At 36.2% G+C, this 12,715-nt stretch overlaps 1 protein-coding gene across 1 annotated transcript; it reads left to right on the top strand.

Annotated features, from left to right (window-relative positions):
* The first annotated feature begins 3,224 nt into the window (after positions 1–3,224).
* LOC121220768 (uncharacterized) lies at positions 3,225–3,992 on the top strand. The gene has a single exon (XM_041100222.1). The coding sequence runs from the start codon at positions 3,225–3,227 to the stop codon at positions 3,990–3,992; it is 768 nt and encodes a 255-aa protein (XP_040956156.1).
* The last annotated feature ends 8,723 nt before the right edge of the window (positions 3,993–12,715 follow it).

The raw sequence follows: 12,715 nt of genomic DNA, 5'->3' as shown, positions 1-12,715 counted from the left end.
GAGATATTTGTGCCATAGGTCCTCCCTCTTTTGCGGCGTATTCAATGCAGTTTTTTTATATTTGCAATTTTGGCATCGAATTTTGCTTCTGTTTCAGTTTGGTCCTTAGACCATGCGCTTTGACTTCGTTGGAACGGCGTCGTTTAATCAACAGGGGTTATTTCCCTATTCGGTCCTCCTCTTTTCATCCGCATTATAATTTAGTCTTTTTTGTCTCTTTTATCTTTAATTACGGCCCTAAAATTTTGTTTTTTTTCGATTTGATCCTAAATTGACTACTATACTTATTCTCCCCATTAAATCAAATATTTTAGTATTATTATTTCTTGTTGATATTATTGTCTTTATTTCATTTGTGTATTTTTTCTTCTTTTTTCATTTTATTTTTTTTATTTTTTTATGTCCAAAAGATTATTATATATGTATATGTATCTACGTATAGAAAAAATATCATAAGTAGGCCTTATTTCCTTTTTTACATTTATGCGTGTATATTATTTCTATATATTATGATTTACTTACATATTTACATATTTATATGCCATTTTTAATTTTCATAAACATATATATATATATACCTTATTATAAATATCTTTATATCTTATTATGTATATATATCTATATCTCTTTTTAAATATTTTCTAGCTTATATATATACATACGTTTTGCTATATATATGTCTAGCTTCATTAAACATTTATATATATGCGTCTATAAACTTTTATTTTATTTTATTTATTTTCTCTATATATATATACATACTTACATATATTATTATTTATACTTTATATATACACCCGTATACACATACACACTTGCACATTTATATCTCAAGATTAAATATATATATATACATATGTTCTTCTTATTTTTATTTTTACGTATATACATATATATCTTTTATATTTTTATAGCCTTGTTCATTTCTTTACTTATTTATTTATTTCATTTTCATCATTGATTTGAAGGAATGCTTTAATTTTATTTGCTTGTATACATTGCTATTTCGTATGTTATTGATTTGTACTTTTTTTTATTTATCTTATCTTTGATGTTATTGCTCGTATTATTATTTTACTTACATCATTATCATCGTTATTCTATTACACCCATTTTCATTTAGATTTCGAAAAAGAAATTTTAGAAATAAGTAATACTCGGTATTTGGGATCTTCGAGAGAATCGAGCCCTAACGTATTGGGTTCCGATTTTCTTCGTTGAATCTAAATAATCGATATTACTCTTTTAAAAATAATAAAAAGCTCATTATCGGGAATTCAATACGTGGTGTCCTAACGCATTGGATATGACACGTTGTTTTTTCGAGATGGAGATTTTTGAGAAATAATAAATAGCATCTCGTGTTTAGATCCGAGAAAGTCATGCCCTAACTTACTGGGCTTCGATTTTCACAATAAATCTAAATACGTGAATCTTTTCAAACTCAAGTTTTAAACGATCTCGGGAATTAAAAAAAAGATTGAGTCCTAACTTACTGGTCGCGATTTTTTTTTAAAATCCGAGATAGATAAATATCTTTTAAATTTTCAGCATTCATTTGCGCATCGGGAATTTGAAACATTGTGTCCTAACTTATTGGATACGATTCTCTTCCTCGATTAACGTGAAATATGCTACATTTCCTGAAAATTTTCAACATTTTGATACAAGGATCGTATTTTTAAATTTCTTTAAAGTTTTCAGTTTTTTCGACACTAATGCATTAAGTAATCAACTAGGTACCAATTTTGGGCGTATCGAGGGTGCTAATCCTTCCTCGTGCGTAACCGACTCCCGAACTCGTTTTTCTGAATTTCGTGGACCAAACTTGTTTTAATAAAATCAAAATGTTTATTAAAAACAACCACTTTTCGAGGTGATCCAATCACACCTCATAAAAAAAAGGATTGGTGGCGACTCCTATGTCATTTTTCAAAACCCAAGTCGACCCCGTTTTTTTTCATCCAAAAAATGGTGTCAACAGCTTGGCGACTTTACTGGGGACCCAAAATAAGAGAGTCAAGCCACGTGTTGTTTAATTTTTGTCTTTTGTCGAAAGTTGAAAATTTGATTTAAATATACGATCCTCTCATTACATTTTGTTTGTTTTGAGTTATAGTTTTCATCATGTTTTGTATTTTAAATTTTTATATCTCTGCACATTGCGTTGCATGACCGTTGGTCACACCTTTTTAAGTGGGAGTGAGAAGTTAGTCCTTCGTGAGGTTTTCACCTCCGTGCAGGATAGTGGATCGCTTTCGGGATACATTCGTACCTATGTCTTCGTGAGATTTTCATCTCCGTGCAGCCATAGGGAAATGTATTCCCCTGAACCAAACTCGATCTATATGAGCCTATAATGGGTGAAGATCGAGGAATCTGCTGGTTCGGGTACCCTTACTTTAGAGCCAAACCTCATGTAGTGAACCTTAGGAGCCCACCCTAGATAGAACCACTTTGAACCCCTAGTATGCACCCGAATAGGTATTCTATTTATTCCTGCTTGCTTCTGTTTTGTACTAACTTGTTTTCTTTTATCTTGGTTATGGTTGCATTTCATTTTCATCATAAAGAGGTGTTGATTCAGGTTCGGTTGTTAAATAGAGAGCTTGTCATAAGGAAATAGGTCTTTTGATAAAGTGGAAAAGAATATGGTTGCCCGAATATGTTTCGAGAAAACACAACAAGAGAAAGATGATAGAGGACAACACAACTATTGCTCCGTTGCCCGAGGATTCAAGATGACAAAGATTATACGAGAGCCACTGAACTTTCTTAAAGAGAAGTCAATGAGCATAACGAGGATGAGCGAGCAACGAGTCGCGGCCCAGATCAAGAAAAAATGAGATAGAAGAGACGTCCCTTTTGAAGAATTCGTGAGATTTATCTTAATGCTCGAATAAAGAAGAGGATCGAATGCCTCTGCCTATGAGGGCAAAAGCCGTGTATATATCCACTTTATGTAAAGAGATTTGTTTTCTAGTAAAGTTGTTCTAATAGAATTGAACCAAGAATCAACGTCTCTTTTTGCATTCATTTCATACATTTGCATTGCATTGCATCATATGCATTAAATTTTCACAAAGTGACCCTAATTAGGTAAAATTATTTCAGTTACCCTGGAAATCAACAAAAACCTGCCAATTAGATATCACTACGGTACTCGCCGCAAGACTAAAGAAATGGATCAAAGACTAGAGAGATTGGAGCAATTGTAAGAACAGATGCAAGCTCAAATGCAAGAAAAACTAGCTAAAATGCAGCAAGACATGGAAGAATCCCAGAGAGATTTATTGAATCAATTAAAGCAGTTTATGGCTGGAGGGCATGATAAGGGGAAGAACCCTGTGGTAAATTCTGGGGATGATCATGAAGACCCTGCCTATCCTCCAGGTTTCACCCCAACCAATATCCAGGCACAACAAGGGATGTACCCACAAAGGGTACCTGTCACCATTAGATCCCAATACCAAGTCGGTGCCCCAGCATCGATGAACTTCCCAACAGGCTCGGGTTCTAATCCTAGAGATAATCCTATCAATCCCGTGGTTCCTGATCTCGATGATGCAACAGAAATAGAGAAGACAAAAGTGGACTTGCCAAAACAATTAGAAGACCGATGTAGATGGCTAGAGGAGAAGTTTAAAGCCATGGAAAATACTGATTACCACCAAGGAATAGACGCCAAAGATTTGAGCTTGGTACCCGATTTGGTCCTCCCTCCCAAATTTAAAATGCCGGAGTTTAAGAAGTATAACGGGACAAGTTGTCCCGAAGCTCATATCACTATGTTTTGCCGAAGGATGACCGCGTATATCAACAATGATCAACTGCTGATTCACTGCTTCCAGGACAGTTTGGTCGGGTCAGCGGCTAGATGGTACAATCAATTGAGTCGGGCCAACATCCACTCGTGGAAAGATTTGGCGCAAGCCTTTATAAAGCAATACAGACATGTAATGGATATAGCACCTGACCGAATTGTATTGTAAAACATGGAAAAGAAACCTAATGAGAGCTTCCGACAGTATGCTTAGAGATGGAGGGAAACGGCAGCGCAAGTTCAACCACCACTTTTAGAGAAAGAGACAACCATGCTTTTTATCAATACTTTGAAGGCTCCATTTCTAAATCACATGTTGGGTAGCGCCACTAAAAGCTTTTTAGATATAGTGATGTCGGGAGAAATGATAGAGAACGCTATAAGATGCGGCAAGATAGAAACGGGAGAAAGCGCCAAGAGGTTAGCCCCGATGAAGAAAGAGCACAAGATAAACAATGCAAGCGTGTTTAACAAGGGCTATTCTAAACCAATCATGGTGGGACAAGCAAGAGTAGTAACCACTAACCAACAAGGTTCTTCAAGGTAGGAATCCAATCCAAGGCCAAATGAAGAAAGACCCCAATTCACACCCATCCCAATGACGTATAGAGAGCTGTACCAGAACTTATATGACGTACATGTGGTATCTCCCTCCTATCTAAAACCCATGCAACCTCCATATCCTAAATGGTATGATGCGAATGCCTAATGCGAGTATCATGCGGGAATTACGGGGCACTCGATTGAAAATTGTATTACGTTCAAGAAGTTGGTTGAAAGATTTATTAAGATGGGGATCGTAAAATTTGGCGTCCTATCAGGACCAAACGTAGCAGGGAATTCGCTACCCAGTCATGATTGATAATGGAGTGAGTGTGAAAAAGTGTTGGGAAACGTTCAATGAAAAAGGACCTTGTTAGATATCTGCCCTTATGAATTTGGAGTGTTCTAAGTAATTAAACTGCAGAAGAAACCCCTGTAGTTTTTAGAGCTTATTTAGAGTAATGTTCAGAACATTTTTGTTGTTTTTAGCCTAAAAATGATAGAAGTTCCTTTGTGAAATAGGCTAATGTCTAAAAGTCATTATTCTAATAAAATACATCTTTGCATTCCTTTTTGAGCCAATATTCTTTCATTCTTTTTGAATAATTATTTCTGATTATTTCATTCTTTTAGATTTTCTTCCACATCATTCATTCATTCATAATCATATTGTATAAATAATTATTCATAAATTTATACATTCTTTTGTATATTCTTTGGTACTTATTATGAGTCCTCAGATATCAATGACATGAATGAAACTGCTGCAAACTCAGATTTTCCACTTGAATGAGGCATTTGTTTAGAGGGATCTCATGGCTTTGAAAATGACATGGATTGTAGCCTATCTCTGGACTTGTTGAAGATGGTAGAGTAAGAGGATAAACAGATCCTACCTCTCAAGGAATCATTAGAAATTGTGAGTTTGGTGAATATTAGAATTGACTTGACCGCAAAGACGAAGCAAGACCTTGTTGAGTAACCTCTAGAGTTCAAAGATGTCTTTGTATGATTATACCAGGATATGCCCGAATTAATCGCTAATAATGAAATCTGCACAGAAGCACGTTTTTAGAAATTTACAGTGAACGATGTAATTCTTCGTCAGGGCAAATGCCTCTCTCGTTGACTCAGCATAGCTTTGCCCATTTGAAGTCGAGCTTCCATCTCTTCAGGTTTTGTGGGATTTTATCCTGATTAAAAAGGAAGATCAAAAGTTTTCCATTGTACTTTCGCCCCAGAAGGCTCTATGAAGGAAATCAGATCAAAGAAGATCCTTCGGAAGGGATAACAAGGACTTGCCTAACCCTATGAGTTCAGATTCCATAAAAAAAAGAAAAAAAGAGGGAAAAGAAAAAAGGAAAAATCAAAGTCAAAAGAAAAAAAGAAAAATCAATCAAAGTCAAAAATAAGAGAAAAAAAAAGAAAAGAGAAAAAGAAAAGAAAAAGGAGAGGTCAAGGCGAAAACCCGCAAAGGGCGCTTTGACCAAAGGTGGATTTGAGTTGAAAACCCGAAAAGGGCGACTCAAATTTTGAGCGAAATGGGGCAGGGACATCACCATTATTGAAGACTTCTAATGGACATTGCTTCATTTTTTAGAGAAGCTACTTCATGGATCAAGGTCATCCTATACCGATACAGTATTTCAAAGAGGATGATATTGGGAAATGCATTGAACTTAAATGATAGCACGATAACTGAGGTCTGAAATCAATTCAGAAGCAGACACTACGTTTGTCACCGAATTACCTAGAGGTGAACAAAGACTGGTATAGGAAATTACCATTTGCCCTCATTGCTTGTCGAACATCTATACTGGGGCAACACCTCTCTTTTTGGTTTACAAAATTGAGGTAGTTTTACCTATTAAAATCCCGCATTGCTTGTTGGAGGGATCCAATCGTGATGTGATCAGTTGGCCCTAGGAAAAGGGCTAAAAACTATTTAGTAGAGTCAGATGTGCCAAAGGCAAATGATACGAGCCCATGACAAACAGGGTCATCCCAGAGAATTCCACAAGAGGGCTAGATGTTGAAAGAAGATCCTTCCTCAACGAAAAGATTCTAGAGGGAAATGAATGCCAAACCGGGAATGTCCCTATGATGACCATTTTTAGAGGAGTACTGATCCTGAGTGAGATTGTTAATCCTATAAACTCGGACCCAGTCAAGAAACACGTCATTTAAAAAAGAATAAAGGACCAATGTGAAAACCCGCAAAGGGCACTTTGGGTCAAAAAAATGAAAATAAAAAAATGAAAAATAAAAATGGAGAGGCAAAGGGGAAAACCCGCAATGGGGCATCTTAGGCCAAAGGTGATTTGAGTTGAAAACTCGAAAAAGGACAGCTCAAATATTGATCAGAATGGGGCATAAGGTGATCAGAGCAATTCAAATTTTGATCAGATGTGGTGATCTTGTTATACTTGAATCAACAAGAAAGGGTAGGCGACATCTTGGGGCATCGACAAAGCAATGTAGATCTCCTAAACAGATGTCAAACTCAGAATGGTCTTCAAAAAGTTTGTACAGAGAAGTTCAAACTGCGATATCTGGGGCACCCAATTCTCATATTATTTATATTGAATTTGTTGTTCTTGAAATACTTTATTCTTTTCCAAGATATGCATTCCTAATCAATTTCTTTATTATCCTACTTTACTATTCTGGAGAGTTCATTCATTTTGAGCTATGTTCAGAACCAACTTTATTCTTATCCATTGTTATAACCCTTTTTGCAAGCATGTTGCATTGGGATAATGATTAATGGACTAATAAAACTTTCATAAAGGAAGTTTTGCATATTACTCTGAAAAGTTTCTAAATAATACAGGAACCTGAAACAGGACTATTGTTTAGAACACACCAAATTTAAAGGTTTGAAATTTGAGAATGAATGGTCTAAATTTTGACCTTCTCTTTGGATTTTGTTGTCAAGTACATTGATTGAACAAAATGACAAGACATCGTGTCAATGACAAAGCTTAAATAAACAAGCAAGTAATGATTATCAGCCAATAGGAAGAGGTTATCTCGGAGAAGAGATCATTCATTTGCACATGAGTACGACACCTTGGGAATGGTGTAAGGAACTAGAACGATTCAGGTCCTGTATCCTTGAATTGTGGTAGGAAAGGATTGAGGAAAGGCCACATATTTCTACCCTTGGATTACAGTGAGAGAATGATGGTACAAATTTTGCGCCCCAATGGATTAAACTTTGAGGTTCACAGTGAGGGGCAACCTGGCTAAATGTTTCTTCAGAAAAGCCAGTCAGGCAAGAAGACGTCGTAGCACGTTAGTTACAAAACCTTAATAAACTTCGAGTAATGACAACCTAAGCGGGATCATTCTCGGAAAAATAAAATTTTGCATTCATGCGAACACCATTCACACATGTCTAGTTAGGAGCATTTGATTCATTTTGATCATGCCATCATAATCATTAGGCATAATTAGGTTCATTGTATAGGTCATATTCCCCAGAGAACAGATCAATGAAGACATCAGATCTTGCTTTCCTGTACTGACTACGAAGCAGATCAAAGATAGCCGATCTTGCCTTCCTACATTGACAGCGAAGCAGATCGAAGAAAAACCTTGCCTCTTTCGATTGTAGTGGAGCTGGTCGAAGACAACAGATCTTGCCTTCCTACCTTGACAGCGAAGCAAATCGAAGACACAAACCTATCACCCTAAACAGTAATGGAGTAGGTTGAAGATTGCATATTCTATCACCCTAAGCAGTAGTGGAGCAGACCGAAGATGGTGAATCTTATCTTCCCAATACAGTGGAGAAGCATATTTAAGCCATTAGTCCTATCACCCTAAGCAGTAGTGGAGTAGGTAGAAGATTGCAGATTCTGTCACCCTAAGCAGTAGTGGAGCAGATCGAAGATGGTGAATCTTATCTTCCCAATACAGTGGAGAAGCAGATTTAAGCCATTAGTCCTATCACCCTAAGCAGTAGTGGAATAGGTCAAAAATTGTAGATTCTATATCCCTAAGCAGTAGTGAAGCAGATCAAAGACGGTGAATCTTATTTTCCCAATACAGTGGAGAAGCATATGTAAGCCATTAGTCCAATCACCCTAAGCAGTAGTGGAGTAGGTTGAAGATTGCAGATTCTGTCACCCTATGCAGTAGTGGAGCAGATCGAAGATGGTGAATCTTATCTTCTTAATACAGTGGAGAAGCAGATTTAAGCCATTAGTCTTATCACCCTAAGCAGTAGTGGAGTAGGTCGAAGATTGCAGATTCTGTCACCCTAAACAGTAGTGGAGCAGATCGAAGATGGTGAATCTTATCTTCCCAATACAGTGGAGAAGCAGATTTAAGCCATTAGTCCTATCACCCTAAGCAGTAGTGGAGTAGGTCGAAGATTGCAGATTCTGTCACCCTAAGCAGTAGTGGAGCAGATCGAAGATGGTGAATCTTATCTTCCCAATACAGTGGAGAAGCAGATTTAAACCATTAGTCCTATCACCCTAAGCAGTAGTGGAATAGGTCAAAGATGGTGAATCTTATCTTCCCAATACAGTAGAGAAGCAGATTTAAGACATTAGTCCTATCACCCTAAGCAGTAGTGGAATAGGTCAAAAATTGTAGATTCTGTATCCCTAAGCAGTAGTGGAGCAGATCAAAGACGGTGAATCTTATCTTCCCAATACAGTGGAGAAGCATATGTAAGCCATTAGTCCTATCACCCTAAGCAGTAGTGGAGCAGATCGAAGATGGTGAATCTTATCTTCCCAATACAGTGGAGAAGCAGATTTAAGCCATTAGTCCTATCACCCTAAGCAGTAGTGGAGTAGGTCAAAGATTGCAGATTCTGTCACCCTAAGCAGTAGTGGAGCAGATCGAAGATGGTGAATCTTATCTTCCCAATACAGTGGAGAAGCAAATTTAAGTCATTGGTCCTATCACCCTAAGCAGTAGTGGAATAGGTCAAAGATTGTAGATTCTGTATCCCTAAGCAGTAGTGGAGCAGATCAAAGACGGTGAATCTTATCTTCCCAAGATAGTAGGAAAGTAAATTTAAACCACCAACCTCACCCTTTAAAGTTACAACAGAGTGGATTGAAGCTACAAGTCGTATCTCTCTGAAGTTGCAGTGGAATGGATCGAAGCAACAAGGCACAGTGGACTGGAGTGAAGCTAATTGAAGAGAAGCGTCAAGAGAAGTCCAGACTCGGCGAGACCGGGCAAATTTGGTCTTTCTTGGTCTTTTCTCTGTTCTCGTTACACGACAACGAGCAAAGAGGGGCAGCTGTACAAGCCCAAATTTACCCATTACAAACCCATAACCCAAGCCAAATTATACCTACACTAAGCAGACCCAAAATAATCCATGGCCCAATATCTAGCCCAACAACAACAGCCCACAAACTAAAAAAAAATTAACAGCAAACCCTAATCCCCCCTAACCTTAGGTGCGTCGCACCTAGGGCCTTCTCACCAACTCCTTTGCTCCGCCGTTCACCTACTCTCTGGTCCACTGCTCGCCCTCTTGCCTTGTCTCGTCAAGGTACCTGCAAACAATAAAAGAATAGCAGTACCAACAACAGAAAAGAGGAGAGAAAAACAAACAAAAAGAGAGAGTTGTAAAATGGCTATAAAAGCCATATCAAACATTGTAAAAGGGGTTCGGCCCCTCTTTCATGGTTTCAAGAAATAGAAAGGCAAAGAAAACAGATTCAAAAACTTTTTTTTGGTATGAACTCTATTTTCCCTTTTATTTTTTTATTTTTCCCTTCATTTTTTTCTTCCTTTTGAAACTGTTTGTTTTCTCTATTTTTATTTTTCTTTTATTTTTAAAAACTATATATATAACGTATAAACGTAAAACAAAAAGCAAACTTTTACCTTTTTGAATTTTTCGGCCACCGCGCACGGTGGCCGGCGCGACGGCGTCGACGGTGACGCTTCACCGGACCCAGGGCCGGAGTTCAGAAAGGGGAGAGTAAACTAGAGAGATTTTTTGTTGTTTTTTGGAAGAAAGGCTGAAAATAGGGTTTTAAAAAAAGAAATTTGGCTTTTATAATACTATTAAAACGGCGCCGTTTTGAGACCCCTTGACCCACGCGGTGACCCGGCCCAGGGGGAAGGATCCGCGCATTTTGCCTTAGGGGGATATTTGTGCCATAGGTCCTTCCTCTTTTGCGGCGTATTCAATGCAGTTTTTTTATATTTGCAATTTTGGCATCGAATTTTGCTTCTGTTTCAGTTTGGTCCTTAGACCATGCGCTTTGACTTCGTTGGAACGGCGTCGTTTAATCAACAGGGGTTATTGCCCTATTCGGTCCTCCTCTTTTCATCCGCATTATAATTTAGTCTTTTTTGTCTCTTTTATCTTTAATTACGGCCCTAAAATTTTGTTTTTTTTTCTATTTGATCCTAAATTGACTACTATACTTATTCCCCATTAAATCAAATATTTTAGTATTATTATTTCTTGTTGATATTATTGTCTTTATTTCATTTGTGTATTTTTTCTTCTTTTTTCATTTTATTTTTTTTTATTTTTTTTATGTCTAAAAGATTATTATATATGTATATGTATCTACGTATAGAAAAAATATCATAAGTAGGCCTTACTTCCTTTTTTACATTTATGCATGTATATTATTTCTATATATTATGATTTACTTACATATTTACATATTTATATGCCATTTTAAATTTTCATAAACATATATATATACCTTATTATAAATATCTTTATATCTTATTATGTATATATATCTATATCTCTTTTTAAATATTTTCTAGCTTATATATATACATACGTTTTGCTATATATATGTCTAGCTTCATTAAACATTTATATATATACGTCTATAAACTTTTATTTTATTTTATTTATTTTCTATATATATATATACATACTTACATATATTATTATTTATACTTTATATATACACCCGTATACACAGACACACTTGCACATTTATATCTCAAGATTAAATATATATATACATATGTTCTTCTTATTTTTATTTTTACGTATATACATATATATATTTTTTTATATTTTTATAGCCTTGTTCATTTCTTTACTTATTTATTTATTTCATTTTCATCATTGATTTGAAGGAATGCTTTAATTTTATTTGCTTGTATACATTGCTATTTCGTATGTTATTGATTTGTACTTTTTTTTATTTATCTTATCTTTGATGTTATTGCTGTATTATTATTTTACTTACATCATTATCATCGTTATTCTATTACACCCATTTTCATTTAGATTTCGAAAAAGAAATTTTAGAAATAAGTAATACTCGGTATTTGGGATCTTCGAGAGAATCGAGCCCTAACGTATTGGGTTCCGATTTTCTTCGTTGAATCTAAATAATCGATATTTCTCTTTTAAAAATAATAAAAAGCTCATTATCGGGAATTCAATACGTGGTGTCCTAACGCATTGGATATGACACGTTTTTTCGAGATGGGAATTTTTAAGAAATAATAAATAGCATCTCGTGTTTAGATTCGAGAAAGTCATGCCCTAACTTACTGGGTTTCGATTTTCACAATAAATTTAAATACGTGAATCTTTTCAAACTCAAGTTTTAAACGATCTCGGGAATTAAAAAAAAAAGATTGAGTCCTAACTTACTGGTCGCGATTTTTTTAAAAATCCGGGATAGATAAATATCCTTTAAATTTTCAGCATTCATTTGCGCATCGGGAATTTGAGACATTGTGTCCTAACTTACTGGATACGATTCTCTTCCTCGATTAACGTGAAATATGCCACATTTCCTGAAAATTTTCAACGTTTTGATACAAGGATCGTATTTTTAAATTTCCTTAAAGTTTTCAGTTTTTTCAACACTAAGGCATTAAGTAATCAACTAGGTACCAATTTTGGGCTTATCGAGGGTGCTAATCCTTCCTCGTGCGTAACCGACTCCCGAACTCGTTTTTCTGAATTTCGTGGACCAAACTTGTTGTTTTAATAAAATCAAACTGTTTATTAAAAACAACCACTTTTCGAGGTGATCCAATCACACCTCATAAAGAAAAAGGATTGGTGGCAACTCCTATTTCATTTTTCAAAACCCAAGTCGACCGTTTTTTTTCATCCAAAAAATGGTGTCAACAAAATGCAACGTGGATGCTGCTCTCTTTCGAGAGGAAGCCGCGGACTGGGCTGCTGTTCTCGGTGACTGGCGTGGTGATTTAGTTGAGTGCTGTACAGGTTATCTTGGCGCGAGTTTGTCTCCTTTGCTGGCGGAGTCAATGGTGGTACGAGAGGCACTGTCATGGCTCCACTCGTTGGCCGTTGATCGGGTCGTGATCAAGTCGGATTCCTATAGACTGGTCCAAGCTTTATTGGGTCGC

Source organism: Gossypium hirsutum, chromosome D09 (assembly GCF_007990345.1).
Source record: "Gossypium hirsutum isolate 1008001.06 chromosome D09, Gossypium_hirsutum_v2.1, whole genome shotgun sequence".
NCBI classification, from domain to species: Eukaryota; Viridiplantae; Streptophyta; class Magnoliopsida; order Malvales; family Malvaceae; genus Gossypium; species Gossypium hirsutum.
Note: the sequence above shows the minus strand (reverse complement) of the source record. Positions and strands in the feature narration are given on the sequence as shown.

What these genes read in the sequence shown, in the direction of transcription:
- LOC121220768 (XM_041100222.1), top strand. Translation starts at nt 3,225, where the DNA reads ATGCAAGCTCAAATGCAAGAAAAACTAGCTAAAATGCAGCAAGACATG.